Consider the following 27,504-nt stretch of genomic DNA (forward strand, 5'->3'; position numbering starts at 1 on the left):
GATTTGGAGTTATTGATTCTGGCAAATATCTCACTGAAAAACATGTGCACTGTCTTTCTTTCCACCTGACACTGAATACAGTTGAAAAAGTATTATTTTTCCAGCAACGCTTTTTATATTTCATCACATTACAACCAAAAACTTCTATGTATATAATTAAGATTTTTTGTGAGAAGCCAATACAAAGAAGTGAATAATTGGGAAATTTTCTAAATGTTTAATTACAAGTAAATATAGAAAAATCTTTGGTTTTTCCGATTGGATGGAGAGCATCTGTCAAAAGCATCTGTTAGTGATGATCTTGTTGTATGTTTATGGTCATTGTCCTGCTGCTTTACAACTACACAGATTTTTTGGTGCCCCAACAAGGGTACAGAGAAGAGATACTACAAGGAACTTCTAACATTATGATCAAACAAACAGTGGTGCACCTCAGTCTAATAATAAATTGTGTCTCTGTGAGTTCAGATGTTTCTGTCTTCCATATATACTTCATGGTTTATATATTTTTAAGAAGGCAGGTTAGAACAGGTGGTGCAACAGAAGAAGCGCAGAATTCAGATATGTATATAATACATTTTATTATTATTATCAAGACAAAATGGCTGAGTGAAGAAAACAGCTGAAAATAGAGTGGCATTTCCATAAACTGAAAACAATAAAAACAAGAAACTTGTAAGTCGAGCAAAAACTCATAGATGTTGGTCAATGACCTTTGGTCATCAAACAGAGAAATTAAGCCGTCACAATTCATCAAGAAGGGAGAAGAACTGAACTGATGTGTTTTTGCAGTGACTCTGTTCTGAACAGAGCAGGTGTGTGCGCGCGTGTGTGTGTGTGTGTGTGTGTGTATGTCTGTGTAGTCAGAATAAATAATGTCGGCCTATGCCAGGGGCCAACTTCAAGTTCAGTTCAGAGCAGACAGCTTGAAAGCAGATGCAGGACACGGGATTAAATGTTAAATGTACCCCAATATCAGCGGCATGTACCCACATTTCTGTTTGTGATTTTACTCCTTGCATATGAGTTGTACCATCTTCTAATCAAAAAGCACCATGGTTTATTTTGTCAATGAAAAACAAATTTTTACAAGTTGATATTGGACTGATTGCATATGATAAAATGTTTTTTTAATTTTATTTTAAACAGCTGGAATGTTTTCAGGTGGTACATGATCAAAGACAGTAAAAAGTTGGCTACCAAGAAAAACCCAACAATAGCTTGTATTCTGCATATAAAATGGCAGGAGAGAAAGAAATATATAAACAAACTAAAAAGATATGTACAACCACCTGTTTTTACCTCAGTGTGGTCACCTTCCCCAGCGGGACTGCCTGAAAAGGCCATCATATGGCCTCTCACCCTTTGGGGAATACCACAGCTTTTTTTATTTTTCAGAAAACATGTTTTTTTTCTCCCAAGCATACAAATTATTCACACTATATTATCCTGCCAATTAAGAAAATATACGCTGGCAGCTTGTTGGGATTTTTTTTTTCACTACAGAAAAAAAAAAAAAGAGTACACTGAAACCTTTAAAGAGTACAGGCAAAATAGTTAAAAATACAGGCTTCAACATAAATAGTATAAGTGCCTACGCTAAGTGAACATTAATTTCAAATACCATTCTAAATACAGGAAAAAGTAGACCATAGATGTGTTTTGAACATAGGAACTTACAAGAGTGTGCATTTTCCTGTGTTTTAGGTTCTCTCTATATATTTATATATCATAAATCTCTCCTCAATGCAAATTTGTGTTCAACCTGAAGACTTGTATTTTATAGTAAAGGCAAAAAGATCAGAGACATGTTTTTTTTTTTTGTTGTCTTTTTTTTTCATTACATAGTGATCAAGTCCTGGATGCTACCATAACAGATTAGAGAAACATCAAAAAATTATAAAAAAAAAAAAAACAAATTAAAACAAAATTTAAATACAGTTTCCCCTAAAAAATATTGAAGTGTTATTTAAAACAGATTTCATTCATTTTTTAAATCTAAATTTACTACACTGAGCTTTATTACATCTCTATGTTTGTATGGCAATTCCTGCATTTATACCCCCAAGAGCAAAACCTCTGTTTAGCTCTCAGAAGGAAACATGGCTGGCAAAAGACTCTAGATCAACACCTTTTTTTAATCTTCCTCTTTTTTATTTATTTTTACTTTTAATGCTAAGCAATGACACCGTGCTAATCTGTCAGCAGAGAAGCAAGTTTTCCCTTGAGCGCCCAACTGTAAACTGGGAAAATTGAACAGTGCATGTAGGTAGCGCCAGATCTGGAATCTGGTTCTCATTTTATACTCAACCGACTGTACCTCCGATTAGAGAGACAGATACAGAATCCAAGGCAGAGTGACAAGTGCTATATCATCATTATCATTGACAAGGGCTGGAGATAAAAATAACTGAAAAAACTGGCACCATTAGAAGGTCTACAAAAAATTTAAAACAAATTGACCTTTCTAGTATGTATGTATAGGGGGGGATTATTTTTTTAATTGAAATTATTTATTTCTTAGACAGTCAGTTTTCAAAACATAATGCGGAAAATAGGTTTTCACTCTAAGGATTTTTTTGTTAAACGTAACCTCTAGAGATTCACCAACTCATCACCCAGCGATCAGAATGAACCAATTTTCCGATAGATTAAATGCTCAAAATCTACATCATTTTTGATCTACAAACACATCAACCAACAGCATGTACTTGGATGCACTTTTTGTTTAATAAAAATTGGATTTTGGTTGTGGACGCATGTTAATCCTGTCAGACACTTGTTAAACTAAATCACTGGAGATGCACTAATTAGTCGGTCAGAGATAAGACTTGGCCAATTTTACTTGATCGGTAGGTAAAATGCTTAAAAACTTGAAATCTTTCCCCTATTAATTCAATGTTCCTGCCATTTTCAGTCTATAAACACTGTTGATACACTTTTTTGAGTTGAATAACTTAAGATAAAGATTAGAGTTATATAATTTAATGTACTTTATGTTGGATTCAAAACTAATACCTCAATAACAGGATCAGCAGTACGTCTTCTTCTCTTTTGTGTGCTATGGAACTGGCAGGTCAGATCTCAACAGAAAATCACAAAATGGTATCGGCAAAGAAAAGCCTGACTGGTTCATCTCTAACATTCACCCACCCTCATGCTCCTAAACCCAGATCCCTCTCCTTTAGTCTATTTGAGTTGCAAGAACTAAATCCCGCTTTGTCTTCGAGTGACTTCTGAAATAACAGCTTAAATGGCTAGCACAAAAGGAAAAACATTTTCAAAGAATATAAACACTTTGAAACCTTTAAGAGCTTCACGTTGGTAAAACAACTTGTCACAGTACCTTTTTTTCAGTTGTACCAAACACAAACACCAAAACCAAAAACCTCTGACCCCTTTTAAGCATGTAACATGCCAGTAAACAGAACTGTAATCATGAAAGCATTAATATGTATGAGTCAGGCAGTTAAATGATTTACCAGAGATACATTAAATCTTTTTTTTTCTAGGTTTGTCTCAGCTGGTTCCCTATGTTCTGCAAAAACCAAAAATACAACAATCAGGTTGTGCAGGTGCTTGATGCAAGGACCTGCATCTTCCCCGTGTCCTGTAATCATTTATAGCTGAAACTCCGAGCTTAGAGCAAAAAGGAGTATTAACTGATGCAGGTAAAATATCCAAGGCACTCTGTCGTCATGTCACACCACATTGTTAGTTTTGTTTCATTGATGTTTGTAAAAGAAATATTTAATGGCGCTAGTGCCTAGCATTTCATAGGCAGCCCAATGTTTATATACATATGGATAAATACGTCATCTCAATGTTGCATGGAAAATCTTTCACAAAGATCGGTTTTATGTCTGACCCTGCTTGTCTTGATGGTTTGACTATATGACACTGTCTGCTATGTTTGAGCGCAAAACTGTACATGATATGTAAAACAGTATGTACTGTATGCAGCGTGGGTTAGAACTGACTGTTTTTTTTCTTACGCAGTGAAAAATCAAAAGTACCAACAGCAACACATGTACAACCAAAATCCTCCAGCCAAGGACAGTTTTCTCTTTAAGTAGCCAAAACACACCAAGCATGCTGTCCAGTTACAAAAAATACAAAATGTGTAAATTATTGCACAATAGAAAGGCTCAAAAAGTTCTGATGCAATAGTATTGCCCCAGTACTGGATCATGCATCAAGTTTTCTCCAGAAGGGGATGGAGAGCAGGGCTGCACGGCATTCCGGTGTCGAACCCTGTTGTCTTTTCCCCAATGCTTATTGGCTACATAGCCAGGGTTGCTTTTTAGCTGGGGGGTGGGGGGGTGGGGGGGGGTGGAGGGGCTGAGAGAGAACTGTTTTTTGCCTATTCAGTTTTAATGTCATTAGCCAGAGGGCGGTCACTGTGCCACTTCTTCATGTGTTTTTCTAGAGTGCTGTACACACTGAAAGGCATGTGGCAAATTTCACATTTGTACACGTCCTTGCCCATCTGTCCGTGGGTCTTCATGTGGCGGGTGAGTTTCGAGCTCTGGGCACACGCATAGCTGCACAGCTCACACTTGTATGGTCGCTCTCCAGTGTGGCTGCGCCGGTGCACTGTGAGGTTGCTGCAGTTCTTGAAAACCTTGCCGCAAAATTCACAGGTGTCGCTGCGGCGGCCGTCCTTGGAGCTCGGCCGGCCATTTCCGCTACCGCCATGCGGAGTGCTGGCACCGCTGCCTGTGCCGCTGCGTCCTGAAGGTGCCCGTTCACCGTCGAGCTCACCAGGCGGAGTAGAGAAGCGCAAACTGCCATTTTCTGATGAGTGCTCGGATGAGGAGGTAAAGGGTGATTGTCTGGAGTCCCCGCCTGTAAAGTTGATGAAGGGGTCCTTGAGTTGCCGGGAGGCAGCATAACCAGCTAGCCACTGAGAATAGACATTATCAGTGTTGGGGATGGTAGGAGTAGGGGGATCAAGGTCTTTTTCTACCTTGATGCGCTTGGATAGAGGGCTGAGTGAGCCAGGACTAATCCTGCCACCCAGCAGCTTTCTAGAGAGGCTGTCATTGGATAGGGGTCCAAGCCCATTGAAGGAAGTGGTTGATGCATCATCTGCACGGTCTAATTCAACAGCTGAGTCATCATCGGCAGGCTCTCGAGACAAGCTCCGGCGATGTGGGTGTAGAGCATCACTGTTCTGGTGGTGGCGGGCCCCTTCCAGCCGCAGGCTGAAGCGGTAGTTATTTCTTCCCCCTTCTTCAACTCTTGGCTTACTGTCAATTTCCTCCTCCTCTCCTTCCTCCTCTTCTTCTTCCTCCTCTTCTTCCTCCTCTTCCTCCTCCTCTTCTTCATCCTCATCCTGCTCTTCTTCTTCTTCATTTTCAGGCATAATTCCATTGTTCTCACTTTTGAACTTGGCTACCACAGACTTGAGAGCATCCGTGGCACTGGCCAATATGTCACTGGTGCCAGGTTCAGGCGAGCTGGCAGTTGAGAGGCCGTCGTCTGACTTGGCATTAAGTGCCGATGACTTGTTCTGACAGTGCGTCTTCATGTGACGCTTTAGCTTGCTGGCCTGTGTGCACGCATGGTTGCAGAGGTGACACTTGAATGGCTTTTCCCCGGTATGACTTCGCCGGTGCACGATAAGGTTACTCTGGAACTTGAAGGTCTTCCCGCAGAACTCACAAGACTTTGCCTTGAGAGGAGTACCTGGCTGGACAGCATTTGATACAGGATTAGGGGTGGAGCGAGAACCAGATGGAGACTGAGAGGTGGAGAGAGGAGGAGTGGCTGTAAATGGAGGCTTGGAACCTGGCTGGAATGGCTGTAGCAGCCGTTGCATAGGGTTAGGTCTGTTAGGGGAGAGAGGCGGAGAACCACCAGTGGCATTGCCAGCAAGCTCCCTCAGACGTCTAGAGAAGTCCATGCTCTGATTGGGATCTAATGGCACTGAGTTTAGCCTCATCACTCTGTCGAAGGCGCTTGGATGGTGGGTTGCCAGGGCAAGATCATCGGGGCTGAGATGGTGGCGTGGCGGTGGGCTGAACAATGGGGGAGTTCGGGGGTAACGGCCCTCGCGCGGTGTGGATGCTGAATCCCGGCCAGACCCTGAACCCGGCATCCTCAAGAGGCTGAAAGGGCTGCCATCTGCTAAGTGAACCGCATGGAGGGGCGGCTGGGAGGAGGCACAATCGCCCCCCATCCCTGGAGCGGCAGCTACACGTGGGGTGAGAGGGCTGCCAGGTTCACTCTCCAGATAGATGCGGAAGCCATGAGTGTTCTGGGCATGCTGGAGCAGAAACCAAGCACTGGTAAAGGGCTGTTTGCATGTGGTGCAGGTGTAACTGCTGGGCTCATCTTTATCTGACAAAAAAAGAAACACAGAGAGAAAAGCTAAATTAAAATAAAACACAGTTGGATAAGATTTACAACATACCTGCTGGTTTTTTAAAAAAAGTTTCTGTTTTTAACTTTCATAATTAATCTTTCTTTAGCATACTTTAACCAAAATTATCAAAATAGATTAAAGCATTAAAAAATATTTAATAAACAGAAACTACATTGTGAACACTTTATTTAAAAAAAAACTTATTGGGGGTTTTTAAAGGTGAAAATCAGTTGTGTGAGGATCTGTAAATATCTAAATAAAATGTATTGTTACCAATGCACGATTTACACAGATGAGAAGGCACAGAAATTTTTCAAGCAGGATTTGACTTTCAATTGCACTTGTCCACTGACCTGAGATTTGCTTGACAATGCACGCCTAATCTCGTTAAACACATTCATCTCCCTTCCAATACCTCGTTTGTGAAATTAGCGATTCTAAAGTGGGACATGTATCAAATGCTACATGTTAATGATGAACACAAATAAGGGGTCACATGTTAATAATTGTACTAATGTTTATCACACAAAAAAAAACACATTCACAGGAAATAAAAGCCAGGAGAAAAACTGTGTTTGTGTGTTAGTGTGTGGGTGGGGAGGCTCCTTTGAAAATGCATTTCATGCAGTACTTTTCTATTTCTGATATTTCATGCTTTATGGATTTATTTAAATCCTCTCAGGTGAATAGAAAAGGAGAAGAAGGGGGAAGCAGAAGTGAGAGCTATGCAAAATAAGAAGCATCCACCACTTGCAAATGTGCCCCCTCTTTCATCTTTCGCCTTTCTTATCCTTTCTTCTCTATTTTTTTTTCTACTGGAGGGCATTCTTCTAAAGTCATTTGCAGACACTGAACCCAAAATCCAGGGCCATACTGTGCAAAAGAAGTAAAAGAAGGGACTGGGAGAGAGAAAGATAGGCAGTGCATGTATGATGTGGACTGTGTGTGTTTTAAGCCGGACATGGCTAACAGACAAAGCGGGAAGAAGAGGGCAGAGAAAGCGGCGAAAGAAGAAATGCTGTGGTTTAGCCGTAGTGAAAAGAGTTGGATGTTTTGTGGTTTTGCCTCCTATCTCGTGTGTCCGCAGCCACAGAGGCCCCCCTCCGAAGTCTCCCACTTGAAGAACAGAATGCGGCATAAAATGTGCACCAAATCAAACCTCTGCACAAACCTTTCTCTCCTGACTGAAAAGAGTTGGAAGGGGGTATAATGGTAAATTATGGATCATTACAATCTGCAAAAATTACAGTTAATTGCTGCCACCTGCAATGGGCTTTGACCCACTATGGAATTTTTCCATCATAAAAAAGCCATTTGCCCATACGCTTTTTTGCTCTCTGTCTCACACACTCTCTCCTCTCATAAGCGCAAATAAAATGTGCCCGTTACATTAACGCACACTTCCTGATTATGTGTGTGTTTTTATGGCTTTAAAAGGAGAGCCCTCGTATCCCCCATAAAAATGGTTGCAATAACCTGTGTTCTGGTGTACATTTTCCTTTGATTTGCAGCCTGCATATACTTCCCCCATGCAAGCCTAATGTGCAAGCAGACAATGTCAATGCAGCAGGAGAAAAACATACTCTTGTTCTGTTATTTTGAAGGACTAAAAAGGAAGATAAGGGGGTTGTGCCTGTCAGAGAGAAGAAATCACAGAGGTGTCTGAAAAGTGAATGAAAGAGTCAAAAAGGGAACCAGAAGTGTGGTTTGACTGGGACAGTCCTAATGACAACCCTCAACACATCTAAAGGACACAAAAGGCACCACAACTCTTAAAAGATTTCTTTTAATTCATTGTTTCATCCATGGCAAACAGCATACCTTGAGCAATACGAACACTTTTTCATGTTTGAACATTTGACAAACTGTGCTCACACAACAAGCAAGGAAAATAGTTGTTTTTTTGCATCTGAGGAGTGGACACAATGATGCACATCAGAAAGTCAGAACAACAGATGCCAAGACTCACAACAATGGCACATAAGATATCTAAATAAGCCCACTATTGTCCTTAATAGCCATCCTCTCGGGAATGGAAGAAAAGTAATTCAAAGGGATAAAAGACATTTTGACAAGGCGTTTGATGTTTTTTTTTATATTCAAGAACAGAAGAGCAAAGAACTCTGTGAGGGAGGAAGGAGGATCTTACAAACAAGTCTGTCCTCTAATGGAATAAAAGAGAAGCTCCCACTCTCTCTCAATCTGTTTCTCTCCTTCTAGTAACTAAAAGTCTGGGGCGAGTTAGGGCTGGAGAGCAGCAGAGCTCAGGCTAATGCTGGATCTCCTGGTCCCTTTGAAATAGGATCAGCAGACAGGAGAAACCACACTGACAAGCCCTTAGCTGCCATTTCATGGCAAGGGGCTGAAAGAGAGGACTTTAAAAGAGAGAGAGAAAACACAAAATGTGTGGGAGAAATGAAAGAGAACACGAGAAAGGGGCAAAAAAAAAAAGTAAATCAACAATAATCAGGGGAAACTAAAGAAAAAAAAATTCAGAGTTCACAAAGTATTTTTGGGCCTTTCTGTGTATTGCAACACAAAGAAAGAGAAAGCAATTATGCTATCGGTAACTCCACTGCCATCGGGCAAAGAATACGATCTTGATCATGATCAAACTATGGTCCCTTGAATAGCAGATAAAGTAACCTGACAACCTACTCACACTATCATCCCAAACTACACTGCTTACAAAGCAATATACAGTCCAGGTTACTGAGGTGTACATTTGTCTAATACGAGCTCATTTCACACAGTGCCTCAAGACAGGACTACGTGTGATTTCTTTAAGGTCCAAGGCAGCAAAGGGGGGTTGAAGTCGACTTGCTGATATTACACCTCAAACTTGGCAATAGAGGTTGTAACTGCACCGTAAAGGTTTGGATTATGTAACTATTTTTGTAGCCTGAGTGTGAGGTGATGCGTAAACTGACGGTCTATTGTAACTGCATTTACAGTGCTTTCACACCAAACCTTTGGAATACTTCGTACCGTGCCAGAGTCAGGATTCTGGAGTGGATCATGCCGGTGTGAACCCATCCCAGACCCTGAAACAGACCAGAGGACCATATCCTGGCATGGTTACAACTGCCAGTCTCTGCATGGTTTATCCAAACCCTTGAGTAGTTCACTTGCAGTGTGAATGCATGCAGGACCAATGTACCAGAAGCAGGAAGTAAGGATGTAACGTAAGAGGAGCGCATTTGAGTAAAAGGAGATGTAGAGGAAAACCAAATTAAAAGCGCAAATCCGAAGATGAAAGAGTTTGAAAATGTTTTGAAGAGGTGCAAGTGGACAACTATATTTGAATACCAAAGCAGCAACAGAAACCCCGGCGAGACAGACTTTTCGTTTTTTCTTCTAGATCAGCACAATGTTGCCCAAGAAACAATCCATTGCAACATCAAGAATTTGTTTGGTCCATTTTAAAACAACTCTGTGTAAAAGCAAATTGGACCAACTGAAGGTGGGAATTTTCTCACTTTAAGCCATTAGAGCGAATACTAGAGATGCACCTAAAAAGTGAGCTACTTACTGGGATTGTGCCAATCAACTTACCATGAATTGTAATCACCCTGTGCAAAACTGAAAATTCAATAATTTTCCTATCAGTGAATTCAGCATGCTTAAGTAGTAACTTTCTAACACTCTCCTTTGTTAAAGTTGTTGCTAACAATCCATTTTCTGTACCAGTCAGGTGTTCAGACAAAGTGAAAATGCTTTTAATAGCATCCCTGGAAAGAAAACCCTTTTCTACAGACATACTGGCTGCCACAACATGGAGACTTTTGAAGAGTCGAATGCTGTCTATTATGGAACAAGCTGGATTAATAAATGCTGGCAGCCTTATATAAGATACTATTTATAATAAGATACTAAAGAGAGTTTAACATGTTTCCTCTGCAATCATTTTGTCTTTTGTTTCAAAAATTGTGAAGTTCTGTTTAACTAGCTGTGTAACAACATCTCTCTTTCACACACAATCAATGATCAACCATGACAGAAAGGCTACTATATAAGTGTAATTAATGAATTCATGCTATAACAGTCAGTCAGTCATCAGTCAGTCATTTTCTACCGCTTATTCCATAGTGGGTCACGGGGGAGCTGGTGCCTATCTCCAGCAGTCTATGGGCGAGAGGCAGGGTACACCCCGGACAGGTCGCCAGTCCATCGCAGGGCAACACACATACAACCATTCACACACCTAAGGGCAATTTAGAGTTACCAATTAACCTAACAGGCATGTCTTTGGACTGTGGGAGGAAGCCGGAGTACCCGGTGAGAACCCACGAATTCATGCTATAACAGTCTAACACATAATAGCTAATCAGAGCTTTATCATCCCAAATATTAAGTTGGACAGTGCTGTTTTTTTATTTTTTAATGATCTGGTAGAAAAATTTAAATATCTTGTGGCCTGAAGCACCTTACTGTCATGATCCTGGTGGATGAGTGCGAATTTGTTTTGTGTGAGATCTCTCTCCTACAGAGGATCTTTGTTGGACAGCACGCTGGCTGTGAGGACACACCTGCAGATGATCAGTTTACCAGGTCTCTGGAGATTTAAGGAGCTGTTTTGACAACCAGTCTTTGCCTTATGCTCAACCTATCCGATAGAATCAAGCCATCTGAAAGTCCCTTGGGGGATTTTTGACTTCTGTTTTTGCCTGATTTTTACCTTGGGTTCACCTCCTGCTTTTCAATGTGCCTCCTAGGTTTAAGTCCTCTTGCTGGTTCCTGACAAAACCTGAAACCTCCATGTTTCTAAGCCCCCAGAATCGTGCCCACGGTAATCCACTGCTGTCATTCTACCTCCTTCAAGCCTCTGCCTGCCCGCTCTCCACCTAGCCTTCCTTTGGATCTCAACACCAAACCCCTCTGACACACTCTCTGGAAGCAAACCACATCTGAGCAAGCCGTCCCTCTACCACCAGGATCATCTTAACCCTTCTGAGCAGACCACCATCCCCCTAAACACTAAGCCGTTATTTTCTTTCAGTAACCTAGAAAATCCATCCAACCATCTTTCTCAATCTAATAAGTTTTTCCTTCTTCCAGATGCGGTTGAGACCTGTTGCTGCAGTCAACTATCTTTGAAACTTATTTGCTTTCTTGCATCCTGGATTGAATCCGTATTTGGGTCAGGAAAGTAAACAAGAATATGGCAATTACATTTTCAGGTATTCGCAAAAATAAAGAAAAAACTGGAATTGAGTTGTAATTTATTTTGTCAAAGGGGATGTTCTGTAGAGTTCTTTAGAAGGGGTAGGTTGGTAAAGATGCCTCATCCCCGTAATTTGGAGGAATTTACTGTGTGTATTTCCAGTGATGTTGAGAGAGACAGTTGTGTAACTTAAGACAACCTGAAGTTATACAATAGGCGGTGCAAAGAGATGACTTTAAAACAGTTTTGAAGCAATGAAGAAATCAGTTTCCACTCTTAGATGTACTCTAAACTTTCTGGTCCTACTTTTAAAAGTTGCCACACTTGTCTTGACCTCTGTTTCTTTTTTGTTTGTTTGTTTTGTCCTTGACCATCCCCAGTAGTTGTCTAAGGCTGTCCTGGTGTGACCACATAGCTTTCACTGATATTGGTCATTAAGCTAATGGAGGAACAAGCTAACAAGATTAGCTCGCGAGTCCTCCAAAGGAGACGGAGGAAGAGGAACAGAGGAGGAGGATGGCAGAAAAGCAGAAGACATGGAGGACACAGCATGTCATGGCCATTTCTCAAAGTTATCAGTTGCTACGGCTTGAAAGAGCACTTACAAACACCTGAAAAGTGATTATGCTAATACAGGTCCTTGCCAATATTCATAAGTGTTTATAGGTGTTGGCGTGAGTGCTTTGGGAGGAAGGAGGCTTGTCAGTACAGTACCTAAGAGTGCCTTTAGTCGTAACTGGCGTTAATGTGATTACTACTCTGTTTATGTCATTAGGGTATTCACAGTCAGGAATTGGACAGGGGTGAAGAGTGAAGCAGCAGATGACATGTTGAGGCGAAAAGACGGTGAGTGGTTGTGGCCCAGGTCTCTTTAAAAGTCCCTCTCTTCTAAATGACTTTCAGCCATATTTAAATGGATTGTTAGGAAATTGTTTATTAGCAGCTTCAGAGATAAATCAAAGAATCCATGCATTAAAGGTCTCATTATACATAAGCTGATTTGTCTAACATCCAGCCATGCTTGACCTCCCTTCTTACTTTACTCTGTCTCTCTGTCAATGTTTCCTTGCTGCACACATAGGCTCATATTCTCACTTCTTTGTAATCAGCAAGGCTTTTTGTGGCCTGCAGAGCATCTGGACACAGGGAAGAGACTTGTCTGACCAACACTTGTTTCTGAGATAAAGAAATCCAAGACATACAGTGAGCTAAACAGAAAACCAGCCAATAGTAATTGGTGTTGGAATTACACATGTCACCACTGGGCTAAGTCCACTACTAGCTGCTGGATAATTCACATAAAGGGAGAGAGAGTCAGAAAATGGACACAACATAGAAGGACATTGGAAGCTAAAAAAGCAGAGGTGCACAAGATATTGTGAAAATTTACCTATTTTGGCAGTAAGAGCAAAAAGGGAAAGGCAAGTTTGTAAGATAAAGATGCATGGTGGACTTGGAGGGTCTGTGCCCAGTTTTAAAGTAACCTGCTGGCTGTTGGCATTGTCTCACCTTTCTGTTCCCCGTCTCGTTCTCCTGAAAGTTGATAAGAGCAACTGTGGAAGTGAGGAGTTGCTCTGAACTACTAACAAACCATTATAGACAGATGGCACCCACACAGGGACCAAGGAAGGCAAGCACCGTACACAATAGACTAATTTGTGTGTGCATGCTGGGGAAGACAGCATATTCTTCATAAAGATACGCTTTGGCATGCTCTCTTATGCTGCTCATGCACACTCAGTGTTACCTGCCCACATGGCATTTTCAATAGATGTTTTTGTGTGTGTGTGTGTGTGTGTGTGTGTATGTGTGTGTATGTGTGTGTGTGTGTGTGTGTGTGTGTGTGAGAGAGAGAGAGAGAATGGAAATTTGTAACAGCGCCTGCCACAATCGTTTTAAAATTAGCATAGCTCAACACTGTCTGTTTCCCTGTGTGACCTTACTCTCTTTGATCTTTTCTCGGTTGAACTGAGTTTGAACTGACCATGCAACCCAAACATCTATCCATGCATCAATTTCTCTTCTTCTATCTATTATCTCTCTATTATCTCTCTCTGCATTTGTTGTGACTAAACCTGCCTGAGCAGTGTCGTGCCTGGGCAAAGCCAGGTCCAGCAGACCTTTCTAACGGGCAGGACCAGCTATGTCTCCAATGCAGATCATTATTTGCTCTTTGCTTACCGTATAGGAGAGAGGCCAGACAGTATTGTTTCTCATGCTGGCTCTAATAATGCGGAGAAAAGACCTGGGGGCCTCCAAGCTTAACCAGTTTAATTAAACAGGCCGTCACTTATGTAAGCGTCCACAGAGATTATTTGTCAAGCTGGGAGCTGCTTCGCAGGATCAAACCACCATCAACAAAATGCTGGTACTCTGTGGAAAAAGAATTACATTAAAGGAGAGATATCAAAGAAACTGCAACGTGAGGAGCGCCACTTTAAGTACACATATACAGGTACATAAGAAGACCTAATCAAGCAAGACTATTTTTGGACGTGAGCAAAATCCCAGATGGCGAGAAGTCTCTGAGCACTTCAGAGGGGAAATGTGAAAGTGTGCTGTCAAAGAAAAAATATGTCTCAATAACCTGAAGGTTGGAGGGGGGACAGCAGAGTAAAATATGTTAATAAAAAATAAAAGGTAATTTAAATAAATGGAGTACACCAAAGTAAAATAAAAATGTAGCCACTTCTTTCATATGAAAATACGTCCAGCAACATTCAGATATACGTTTGTCATCACTGTTTAAAACGCTATGACAAGATAGCCTCCACACGACATGAGGCCAGCAGCCTGAGCTGTACTATCTCTGCATAGCTCAGCTTATGACAGGCTGCCATCCCTGCAGAAACGATGGAGGGGGACTAGGGAGGTTGGCTAGATGCACATTTCTGCATAAATCTCCAGACAGATAGCATCAGGAGAAAAGAAACAGGGGAGGGAGGCCGGCAAGCAGTGAAGGATGATAAGGCCCCCAGGGCAGGGCATTCGACACTGTCAAAACCGTTTCTGCGCCTGCTATTGGACGAGTGGAGCGCGTTATTAGCCTGCATACCATTTTCCAAGACAAGATTCGGCTTCACCGGAGCATACAGCGCCCTGTATCTGACCTCCCCTCTTTTCTCCTCCTTGACATGCGGAGAGATGGACAGAACATCACAAACATCGCACAGGAAAGGACTACGGACATGTGAAGTGGATGTTTTGCCTTGATCAACATCACCTCAACCAATACGAGAAGCTTACAAAAACCATAAGGAGGATAGAGACACTGAACTTTTTGTTTGTATGTACTTGTTCTGCAAAAGTAGATTTTGTCTTTTTGAAGTTGAAAACCATCCGCAAGAATGCAAGCAAACATTACAGTGCCAGGCACTAAGTATCCATATCCCTTAAACCTTTTCACTTACTGTGACATTTCACAAACTACAGAATAGTTCAAAAGGATTTTTTGTGATCGGCCTTCACATGACAGGAGAATGAATAGAAAATGAGTCATTAAAATAATTCTTACAAATAATTCTTACAAATAAAAATCTGAAACAAGTGGTGAAAATTTGCATTCAGCCCTCTGAGTCAACAGAAATTACAGCTGCTTCAGATGTTTTCAGGGTCCCTACCAGCTCTCCACATCTACAGACTGAAAAATTTGCCATTTTTGCTTTGCAAAAAATCTCAAGCCCAGTAAAATTGGATGACGAGTATCTGTGATCAGCAATTTACACGTCTTGTTTTAGTTGGATTTTGTCTGGACTTTGATTTGGCCATTCTAAAATATGAACATGCCTTAACTTAAACCATTGCATTGTAGGTCTGACTAGATGTTTAGGGTTGCTGTGTTGGTGGAAGGTTAAGGTCTGCCCCAGTCGAATGTCTTCTGTAGCCTTTACCAGCTCCATCCATCTTCCCATCAAGTCTAATCAGTTTTTCTGCCCCTGCTGAAGAAAAGCATCCCCACAGCATGATGCTGTCACTATGTTTATCTGTGCTGATTGTGTGTTCAGGGTGATGAGCAGTGTGAGTTTTCCTCACATACTGTTTACAAGTAGGTTAAAAGGTTTCACTGTGGTGTCACCTTCTTGTACCTGTTTGATGTGTTCCCTACATGGCAGTGACCTCTGAAGACAAACTAAATATTTAGGGGTACAAGAATAACAGGGGCTGCAAACAATTCCAAGCATCACTTTTCAGATGTTGCTCTAATTATTTTTTATGCATAATGGCTTTAAAGATAGTGGTTCACATACATAAAAAAACAAAACAAGAAATAATTATTACAAAATAATAGACTAAGTTAATATAGAATAGGAATTGCAGAGGATGTGAAAGAAATCCTGCAGACTTCACCTGCAGTATTCAGGTTAGAAGAACATAAATAATATATTTAAATGTAAAGGTGAGACTGAAAATCAAAGGGATAAAATTAAGTTAGTAGGCACTGTTGAGACTGCTGTGTTGAATAACTCGGATGGTGATAAAAGAGAAGAATAAAGAGAGCAGAAAGAGCAGAACCCAGACAGAGAGTTAGAAAGAAGAAGAAATGTTTGATGAGGAAGAGCTGATAAAGAAGGGTTAGAGACTGATTCCTTGAACCGCAGATACAGACCTGCAGACAGAGAATCTCTGAGCTGATGGAAGATCAGACACGCAATTCCACACCCTGTGACAAACACAGCGCGAGTCTGTCTAAAATGAGTAAATAATAATTCTTCCTTCTCACTCCCTGCCCCTCATGCAGCTCAATGCTACTCTCCTCCCACTCTTTCATCACTACATCTTTAACAGAATCTGATGAGAAGATGGCAGGTGTTAATACAAAGCTACACAAACATCTATGGTTTCTCCTTTATCAGTTTCTGTGATGTTCCTTGGTTTGGTTCAATAAAGCATACAAACAAGGCATTCAACTTTGTTCAAGTCAGTTCAATTAAATTAAATTCCATTCACTTTAATTCAGTTAAATCATTTTAACTTAATTCAGTTCAACTTAATTTAGGTAAATGCTGTTCACTCTAATTTAGTTCAACTCAACTCGGTTCATCCATCCTTTGTCTAAGCCTGCTTTTCCTTGCAGGGTCAAGTGGGACTGGTACCGAGAGGCTGGTGGACTGGAAGTGGGGTACACCCTGGACAGGTTACCAGTTCATTCCAGGGCAACACAGAGACACACATAACAAACAAACATGCATAAATGCACCTAAGGACAATTTACAGACTAATTAATTCAGGACCTTCTTGCAGCAAAGCAACAACGCTACCAAGAACACCACGGTGCACCCCTCAACTCAGTTTAATTCAATTCAGTTCAACTCAATTTAATTTAAATGAATTCAATGTAGTTTAATTCAGTTTGGGTGAATGAATACCAGTTCAGTAGAGTTTAATTCATTTGAATTATTTTAACTCAACCCAATTAAGTTCAATTCAGTTCAGGTCAGATCAATTCAGTTCCTTGGATAAAGCACCAACTCACAACAAATGTCATCTGAACGCACCAGTTGAATTCTTATCCAATTAAAGAGAATAAATGTTTTGTCCAACACACTCCAGTTATGTAGTCACATTCAGATCCAGTTACATGCAGTCAATTTAAGTCTGTATTTACTATGTTTTTATTGTATTTATTTGTTTTGTCTTAGTCTTGTAATTTTAGTGCTCGGTCAATGTGTAATATGCAGTGGGAGAAAGTGGATATAAGTGTGAATGTTATGTGATGCAGCCAGTGTTTGTATCCAAGATAGATTTCTTGTGAACAATAAAGTTAATCTAATCTAATCTAACTGTAATCTAAATTATAGTACAATACAGTCAATTTCATCTGATCTAATAATGCAAGTTGTCAAGAAATATCTGTCTACATTTTATATTATAATTACAAAGACAGACATGATGAAAACTACAATAATGTGAGTCTACTGTATATAACGTATTGTAATGTAATGTATTTCTTTGTCTTGGTGTTAAGTTGGAAAGTAAAAATAAACCTGCAAACAAATAACTGAGTTTCTGGCTAACATTGACCAGAGCAGTGTGTTCCTGAACACACTTGCTTTTGCCCCAGAAGCTTTCAAGCATGGCCATCATGGAGATGTCAGAGAACAAGGGCTGTTTTTGAAACATGCAGCTATTTTTCACCATGTCCCTCCACCTCGGGGTGTAAGGATCAGGGCATGTGAGCTCAGGCCAACCATAGCAGCTCGTTATGCACCGAAGCCTTGAGGCATTGTGGAGGAACATGGCACTTTAAAACAAGAGGGCCAGTGTTAAGAGTGTCCCAAGGCCCAGAGCTGTGGAGACTGAGGGTTTAACACGCGTCCAATCTCCAGTGTGTGACTGTGCACACGGTGGTTGAGTGGTTAAGAGAGTATCAACAGCCAATCTTTAGATCGGGTCAGATGGAGCTCACAACATGGAGACTGTGAAAGTTAGAGAGCGACTCTGTCTCAAATTAAGAGGAATTTTCTCTTTGTTTCTCTGTCGTAAGATTTTGTAATGTAAAGGCCTCAAACTATAAGACCTTAGCACCACAACCCACCACCAGCCATTGAGTCAACCATCCATGCCTTGCTCCATTATTAATTCATTGAGGAGAAAACTGTGCTGCGCCAAACATTGATTAAATTTGCAAAATGGCCTCCTGTTCAACCCAGTTCAACCCCTTCAATACAATTATGAGTCAGGAAGAGACATGGCTGAAAAAGGAGGTGGTCAAACAGTCAAAACAGCTTGCATATGCTTCCCTTCCTGCTCTTCCGCTCCATCCATGAACTTCACAGTAAAGTTGTTAGGACAATTCAAGAGGGTATTAATACCCCCCAGAGTCAGTCACACTTGTATCTCAAGCCCCTTTGGACACAAACTGGCTGGTAAATGAAATGAATCCCATTTGGATTGCATATCACAGTGCAGAATAATCCTTCACAATGTCACAAGCCTGCACCGAACATGCTTGTAAAAAGACATTATGATTTAAAACCAGGTGAGTGGAGTGAGTAAATATTCATGTGCAGTGCCTTGCAAAGTACCTATTCCCCTTGAGATTGAACACATTGCGTTATGATACGACAACAAACTTCAACATATTTGTATTGGATTTTTTTTTTTTCGATAGACCAACACAAATTAGTACATAATTGTGAAGTGAAAAGAAAAGAATGGCAAATTTTCTATTTTTTGTAATAAATAGGAAATTGAGAATCATGGAGTTAATTTATATTTAGCAACACTTTTTTGTAGAAGCACCTGTTACTGTGATTACAGCTGCAAGTCATTTGAGTCATGTCTCTCTGCCAGCTTTGCACATTTAGAAAATGTTATTTTTCAGGTATTCCTCTGTGCAAAATGATTTGTGAACAAGTCTTCCCCCGGATCCTCAATTGTTTTAAGCTCTGGGCCATTGTAAAACTTGAAAATGCTTTGATTATAACCAAACCACTGTAGCTATGGCTGGATGTTTAGGGTCGTGGTCCTGCAGGAACGTGATCCTCCACCCCAGTCTCAAGTCTTTTGCAGCCTCTAACAGGTTTTCTTTCAGGATTGCCCTGTATTTAGCTCCATCCATCCCATCAACTATGACCAGCTTCCCTGTCCCTGCCGAAGAAAAGCATCCTCACAACATGATGCTGCCACTACCATGTTTCATGGTGGGGATGGTGTTTTCATGGTGTTATTTTTTCACTACACATAAAGTTTCACAAGACGGCCAAATGTTGCCAGAATACTTTTTTCCACATGTTCTCTCTACAGGTTGAGGGAAACTGCAAAGAGAATGGCCTTCTTTCAACAATTCAACCATCTTTCCACTCTTCCACAGGGGTCGGGTTTGTGGAGTGCACAACTAGTATTTGTCCTATCAACAGATTCTCTAACAGGAGCTGTGGATCTTTGCAGACTGATACTGAGATTGAATTAGTGAGTTCTGAAGAAAATTGTTGGAACTGGATTTTGTTTAGGAGTAAAAGGGGCGAAAACATTAAAAATAAAATATATGCAAAATATACAAATATACAAAATAAAATTTTTGTTTTGCTCCATCCCCCTCAAATTTATGCATTACTTTGTGAAGGTCTATCAAAAAAAATCCCCACAGAACATATTAAAATCTGTGTTTGTTACACGATGAAATTACTAAATATTCATGTGGTGGAGTAATTTTGCAAGGCATTGTAGCATTTAACATCAATAACAGCCTGTTGGATAGATGGGCCACATTGCAAGGCATTGGCAAGCCATGCACCACAAAGTTATTCATGTCCAAGTAACAGATTCCTACTTTCTAACTTAAAATGTATGTTCTGATTACCTCTCTATAGCAGTGCAAAAACCTTGGGGAAAATAGGATAAAAAGATAAAACTGTTTTTCTTTTTGATAAAAACTAAGCTTTCTGTTTATTCTCACATGATTTGTGTCAGAAGCATGCATAGGTCCAAGCAGTAAGTGTGTAGGATATTAATTAAGGTATTCAACCTGTAGGTTTCGAGGGCCACAGATGTAAAGCATAAATCAGTCTTTTAACAAGGCCAGGGTCTTAACATCTCAAACCGTGTTGGAAAGCAACCTGCTTAACCATGCCAAAAATCTGTCTGGTCCAGAGCACCTATAGATCACTACGTTTATCAGGGGGGCTATAGCAAACAACCCCAGGGTGGAAAAAGAGGGCAGAGAAGGCAAAGCAGAGGGGCACAAAAAAACAGAGTGCCAAAAAAGGGAACAAGAGACTATACCTACATGGGTCATTAGGTTTCCGAAAGATCATATGGTGTGTGTACATGTGTGCTGCAGGGGGGTAAATGTGTTGCAACAAATTAATCTCAGTTTCTATAATGGTTCTGTAATAAACGCCAAAGGAAACCTGAGCTAATAAGAAAGAGAAGATGGAAACAGATAACATTTTTCAAAATCTTTAGCAAAGGGTTAAAAATCTCACATTTCAAACATTGCAAACACACCTTTTTTGATAGATGCCAAAATGCACTTTCAGACCTCAAAAAAGTTGTCGAGCAGGACATGTGAAGAAAGGCTGAGTGCCATTGGTGACATAAGGATTTATTCACAGACAGCTGCAGGACAGGACACACTCGCGAACAGGCTTACTGGCTGGGCGAGTCCGCCTCCAAGCCATCGTTTCTTCACAGAAAGAACCACGGATTCAGACATTCCACAGCAGGCAGTGCCAGGACACAGCTAATTGGAGGACATAATGCTGATGCAGACATTTACACTATGAAGGGCTGTAGCTGTGCTGCTAAACAAAAAGCATAATTTTTTTTTTTTTCTGTTTCCAAATAGACTAAAATTACTCACACTGGGAACATTACCAGTTATTAGGCAGCATACAAATATGTTTGTGTGGAAATGCATAACTTTGAATTAATTGCTGTTCAGAGGGTGGCTAGGTTTCTGATGCTGCTCCAGCTGAGATTTATGGGCCAGATGTTTGTAGTTCTGCTCTAGAGGCTACTGGAAATATTACTGCAGAACACAAAAGACTAGTTAAGCCTCAGCAATATCCAAAATTCTAGCTACACTGATGAAAATGTGAATTCTTAATATTTATCTGCAACAGCTTTTTTTCCTGCACTTGTTTTATCCCTGATTGTGTCAAAATACACAGTCCTGGCAGGAATGTGGCTCCCCTCTCTGTCAATATGGACTCAGCTTCTCAGGATCCACCCTGTCCTTTTAAGAGCGACTGACAACCCCTGACTGACACAGGGGTCACAGGGCCAGCAAACCCAGAGGACTGCTTGTGCTGCATTCTGAGAAATGAACTGTGTTTGCACAAGGTCAAACTGTAAGTGGCCTTTAGTGCTCATTCCATACGTGTTCTGCAGATATGGTTTAGGCCTATTCAAAATCATGGGAGGCCTGGGACTGCTCTGAGGACGACCCAGCAACCTGTCTTAAATCACCTACAATGCCTTACAAATATATTCATACCCTTTTTCACATCTGATCAATTTACCACCACAAGCTTCCCGGTGTGTTTTTAGGAATGTATGTGAAAGACAACGAATTTCCACAAAAAAAAAATCTGAAAAGGGTGGTTTGCATTTTTGCATTCATCCCCACAGATTTAATACTTTGTGGAATCACCTTTGCTGCAATTACATTTGAAGCCTTTTGAACTATGTAACTACCAGCTTCACACCCCTAGAGATTTAATTTTTTTCCCATTCTTTTTTGTAAATAAGCCAAATTAAACTGCACTAAATAGATGGACAGAGAATGTCTGTGAACACAGATTTTCAAGTCTTGTCACCGATTCTCAAATGTCCGCACTTTAATTCGGTCTTTTATTAATATGTTTTGATCTAAACCATTCCATTGAAGATCAGGTTCTTTGTTTATGGTTGTCTGATGGAAGGGTAACCTCTGCCCTAAGTCTTTTTCCTCCTCTGTCAGAGTTTCTTCCATGATTTTCCTGTATTTAGCTCCATCAATCTTTCAACCAGCTTCCCTGTTCCAGCTTTAGAACAGTATCCCCACAGCATGGTGCTACCACTGCCATGTTTCCATGATGGGGATGGTGTATTCAGGGTATAAGTTGTCTTCCACATATAATGTTTCTCATGGTTCAATTTCTATCTCATCTGACCAGAACATCAGTATAAAGCTGCTTCACAACAATGGCTTGTTGTATGCTGCTCCTCAAAAACGGCCAGAGTTGTGAAGTGCTTGACTTTTAGTTGCTCTTTCAACTGATTTTTGCACCTGAGTTGTTGATCTCTGCAGCTCCTGAGTTACCATGGGTCTCTTGGCAGCTTGTCTGATTATTGCTTTCCTCAAACCTTTGAAGCCTTCACAGAACACATGGATTTATACTGACAACAAATTATACACCGGCAGACTCTATTTGCTGATTAGGTGACCCCTGAAGCCAAATGCTTGCAATGGATTTTATTTAGGGATGTAAGAGTAGGGGCTGTATCAACAAATTCTTCCACTTGAGCTGCTTTTTTGAATAATCCTCCCCTTGACCGGTCTGTCATTTTAATTACTTGGCCATGTCTCGGCAGGTTTGATGTTGTGATGTACTCTTGCCATTTTTCCAATGATAAACTAAATAGTGCTCAGTGAGATGTTTCAAGCTTAGGATATTGCTTTATGGCCTAACCCTGCTTTAAACTTCTCTAGAGTATTAACCCTAACCTGTCTGGTGGGCTCCTTGGTCTTTATGATGCTGTTTGTTCACTAATGTTCTCTAACAAACTTCTGAGGCATTCATAGAACAACTGGATTTACATTGGGTTAAATTAGGGTATAAAGTTAATTACCTATTTAATAGCTAATTAAGTGAAGTCACCTATTTAGTAAATAGGTAGACTCTGTTTTTTAACTGGTCGACGTTTCAAGGCATTTGGTTGCACTGGACTTTTTATGTGAGGGTGGCAAAGAGGGATAAGTACCAAAGTACACCACATTTTCAGATTTTTATTTGAAAGAACCATGTCTCTTTTTACTTCTTCACAATTATGCACTACTTTTTGTTGGTCTTTCTGCAAAAATCCCAATATAATACACCGTCATTTGTAGCTGTAACATGACATAATGCAAAAGACATAGGGGTTTGCATATTTTTGCAAGGCACTGCACCTTAGTTGTAAAGACATAAGCTGAAAAGAAAACTGATTTTTGCACCTTATACAAATGTGCCTCATTGTGAATTTCCAGTTAAATAATCTATACTGTATACAGAGGAATAGCCAATAAAAGAAGAAGAATATATAGTTTACGTAGAAGAGTAGAATCAGAAGAGAAAGGGCTTTGCCTAAAGGGTGTCAAGAACGACATTAAAAGCTGTACAGAGGAAAGGAAAAAACAAAAGAGTGGTGGACAGCTTTGCAGTGCAGCACACCATTCTAGATTACATTAGTGGCAGCTGCTCCCTTTGTCTGGTTTTATAGCCTGGCCTCAAGAAAAAGCTCCTAAAATTTCATTTAATCTGCTGCTGAAACTCAAGTGTCAGTCAGCCACTCAAACAAGGGGAGACTAAAAGCACTGAGCTCATATAACTAAGGCAAAATAACGCTTATAATATCTCTCTCGGTAGCCGCTCAAGCCGACATTTTGTGTAACCGAAGAGGGCTCGCCATTCTCGCCAGCGCATGGGAACCTGGCCTGCTCTTCGAGTCCAGGAGCAGGTCTCTAATGGTGGGTGAACTATTCAGACACCATCCTCATCTCCCCCTATCATCTTTACCTCCTGTTCATCCATTTAACTCATTAGTACATGTACAAAAATATGCCTTGAGTTTATAAAATACCAAAGTGATAGCCAGAACAAACACATGTACTGTTTAAAGGCAATAAGAATCATCTAAGTTGAATTGGCAAACTGATATGCTGAATTTTCTGCTGAACAACTGAAGGAGCTGAACTAAAGAAGAAACACTTGTTACAGAGCGCACATTACCAGAAATATTAGAATAGCAAGGACTTCTGAGGAAATATGATGAAGAGGCAAAAATCAAAGCAGAAACACCCTAGGAACCTGATTTAATAGAAGTCGTTTTAAAGCTGAAAATTCAAAAGACCAGATTGGGAGAAAATAGTAATAGTAGTTAAATCTTTTATTTATTTTTTATTTATTTATTTAATTTTTTTATAGTAGTTGAACTAAGAAGTAAGCTAGGTGAGCGTGAAAGGCCAAAGCAAAAAACTAGGAGTGTTGTGGCGTAAAAATTTGCCTAACTCGCTTATCGTGTTAGCTAAAGGTAGTTAAAACTAGCTGCTATGATAATGGCATGCTATGTGCAAGAGTTTGCAAAGGTTCTAACATTGAATACCATGTACACTAGCAAATATGCTACCATTAGTAGTTTGTTGGCATGAGAGGAGGGCAAAACAAAATTGTATTTACAAGAGTAAGCCACAACAAAGCTAAATGTTTAAAATGCTAGATAACATGGTGACAGATTTCTAATTCTTAAACATTCAAGCTGCAATAATCAGTTTATTTCCATTTTAGGTTATGCATGAATGTACTTTATGCAACCAATACTGTGCCAACATTGTGCAATAAAGCGATTTGACTCCGGTAAAAAACTGAAAGCTTAAAATGTTGCCTGCCTTTTATGAATCACCAAAGTCATGAATACTTTTTAATGTACTGATATCAATAAATTTAGCATTTCACTGAGCTCCCTGCTCTGAAAGATTCTGATATTAAAACAGCCCAACAACACACATCGGTTTAGCCATTTGAAGGCAGTGCTAACTGACAGAAAGAGCAGCACCGGCAGTGGTTAGGGCCAGTTTCCTTCCTGATCTCACACTGCAGCATATCCACATGCATCCACGTACATTTTATAAATTTTGGTGGGGTGAGTTTCAGGTGAGAAAAATACTAAAGCTCCGGGCAAATTGAGACAACAGATGATGCAAGGGACCCTTTCTTTAACCTCAGGGTGAGAAAACGAAAGGATTGTGTGGGAATAAAAGAATTGAGAAAGTAAAGGAACTGACCAAAGAACTGTGCACAGAAATACAGGGGAGGAGAGCAGTAGCAGGTCGTTTGGTCAAGATTTCCTCTCCATCCATCTGAGTGGGAGTAGGATCACTGATGAGTGTAAGCTGGTGACTTTCTTTCTCACTGGAGCAAGTTAAACTTTTCATCCACTCAAGATCACCCTCATCTGAAGTGACTGACACTTCTGTGAGAGAATCATGATATATGGCAAGATAAATGGCTGTCAAGCGAGACAATAAGATGGTTATTCAGTAACATTAATACAAATCCCCTAATAAAAGTAATGCATAACAAGTATGTAACGAGCATGATACTTTTGCTATATTTACAAAATTTCTGGTATTTTATAAAAACATAGGAGCTTTGAAAATGTTTCTGTAATGAGCAGTTATGCTAAACCCTGCATGGTGCATCCAGGCTAGACATGGGCCAGTATGAGGTTTGTATAATATTGTGAAAATATCACAGTGTCATTAAAAAATTTAATGAAAAAACATAATATGATGTAATCACATTTAAAGGAGAAAAGCAGCAATAATACTAATGCAAAATAATATATTAGTACAGTTATATTAATGTTATATTTATTTATTGATATTAATATACAGACACAAGCAAAGATTTACACCTGCTAAATTAAGTGGTAGTTTTAAGAAAGTAGGCTTACTGTGCATTAAACCTATTTACTATTCTGTTCTAACAGAATAACAGAGATATAACAAGCGGATATTAGCTTTGCAACTAGTTAAGCTACTGACCATGCTTAGCGCTATCTGAAATATCTTCAATCAACTAAATATATCTTGAAACAATATCCACCTTCTTTCAGGACACTGATTATCAGTGTGCAGCAACAGATGGGTGAGAAGGTGAGCTGAATTAGGGTACGCTCTACTTAACCAGATAAAACTTCAATCAGTCTGACACTTTGTTTAGCATCTTATTAGAAGCACTTTAATTAGTTGGAAAGATATGACTGAAACCTTGTGGTTCTGACATGCTAAAACCTTTGCGCACCTTGTTAGCGGAAACAAACCGTAGCCCAGTCGAGAATGCAGAAACATTTTAGGATCTTTTGTAATTTTAGAACATTTTGCACTTTGCAAAAGATATGATCATTTAAGGAAAATGTCTCCTACTAGCAGTTCTAGAGACCAACTTTAACATGGTGTATCTTTAAAAATATACAAAGTAATTTAAGATTATTATAATTATTTATTTAACCTTCTTGTTCTTCTGCTGAATCTGGCCATAAACACCAATTTAAACAAACAAAACTGAATATAATACAAACTGCTGTTCTAAGAGTCAAGAATATCTACTTAAAATCAATAATAATAATTTACTAGCATTTGTGGCTCAAAAATGCTAATGAGTGTTCACCCTTAAGACTTATGGAATAAGAAGATTGCTTAAACACGAAATACAAAAGACACAAAAAAATTCAAAGGAATCAACACATGAAAATAGGTGCTAATGAAGTCATAGAAGGCAGCAGAGGGGGTGTAGGGGGATGCATGAGGGCAAATTAACCTTTTTAATTGGAGAGCGGTAGCCCTCTTTGGACCCAGCAGTTGGATCCAGAGTGCTGACAGATGATGAGAAGAAAATGGCAGACCTATTACAGACAATCTGGCCCTACAACTTGGCAGACGACTGCAGTACGAGAGTCGGCGGAGGATGGGGCATGTCCAGCATGGAAAGCTCTCCCTGCCAGAGCACTAGCTGGCAAGAGACAAGACAAGCTTGCTTCAATAAAGGTATAAATAGAGAACAGTTATCCTGGCACTTTGAACCTTTGGGGTAAAGGGTTGTCATACGTGACTTTGGTTTCCTGCGCGATAACAAAATACCACCTGGACAAGAAAAAGGAGAAGGGTTTTCCTCTAATGAAAGGGAGGGAGAACCAGTCTGACAGGTGTGAGAAAAAGGCCACAGAGGGAGATGGTGACGGGACAATGGTGGTTGAGGGGGATTAGGGATCTCACTGAAAAATTCAGACACTATTTGAGTTAACCTGACATTGTACTCATGCACACAAGACATTTTAAACACCGAATGTCTTCCTCGCGCTTGCAGAGGAGCCTGACACAAGAGAAAAAACACTGGAGAGGATAACTTCCTGTCTGTCTGTGTGTCTGGATGCGAGAGCTGTGTTTATGTCTGAGGAAACAAGGAAAACAAACATCAAGGTCATAGAAGCTGGAGTCTATCCAAGCAATAGATAGCCGCTTCTTAACACGGCTGCAGGTCTGCTTAAACCTACATGTTCCCTGGAGGGACACAGGATTTATACACAGCTCTTAAGCAGGCTTTGGTTGGGAATATCTGAACCACTGCACTTTAAGAGCTAAGCCCCAAAGTCAAGAATTATTACCTGACATCTCAGAACCTGAACATCTTTAAATAAAGATACTTGGAAGCATCAGAGAAGACTTGGCTGGCAACCAGAATAAGGTGATTTTCATCTTGATTGGCCCACACTGGTGACCCAAAAA

At 40.3% G+C, this 27,504-nt stretch overlaps 1 protein-coding gene across 1 annotated transcript in view; it reads right to left on the reverse strand.

Annotated features, from left to right (window-relative positions):
* Positions 1 to 564: 564 nt before the first annotated feature.
* Positions 565 to 27,504, reverse strand: part of LOC124868771 (B-cell lymphoma/leukemia 11A-like) — a 48,415-nt gene continuing 21,475 nt past the window's right edge. Inside the window, exon 3 of the mRNA XM_047366344.1 lies at positions 565 to 6,345. Coding sequence (XP_047222300.1) covers positions 4,364 to 6,345 — 1,982 coding nt within the window. The 3' untranslated portion in view covers positions 565 to 4,363. The remainder of the gene's footprint in view (positions 6,346 to 27,504) is intronic.

The sequence above is a fragment of the Girardinichthys multiradiatus genome, chromosome 5 (assembly GCF_021462225.1).
Source record: "Girardinichthys multiradiatus isolate DD_20200921_A chromosome 5, DD_fGirMul_XY1, whole genome shotgun sequence".
NCBI classification, from domain to species: domain Eukaryota; kingdom Metazoa; phylum Chordata; class Actinopteri; order Cyprinodontiformes; family Goodeidae; genus Girardinichthys; species Girardinichthys multiradiatus.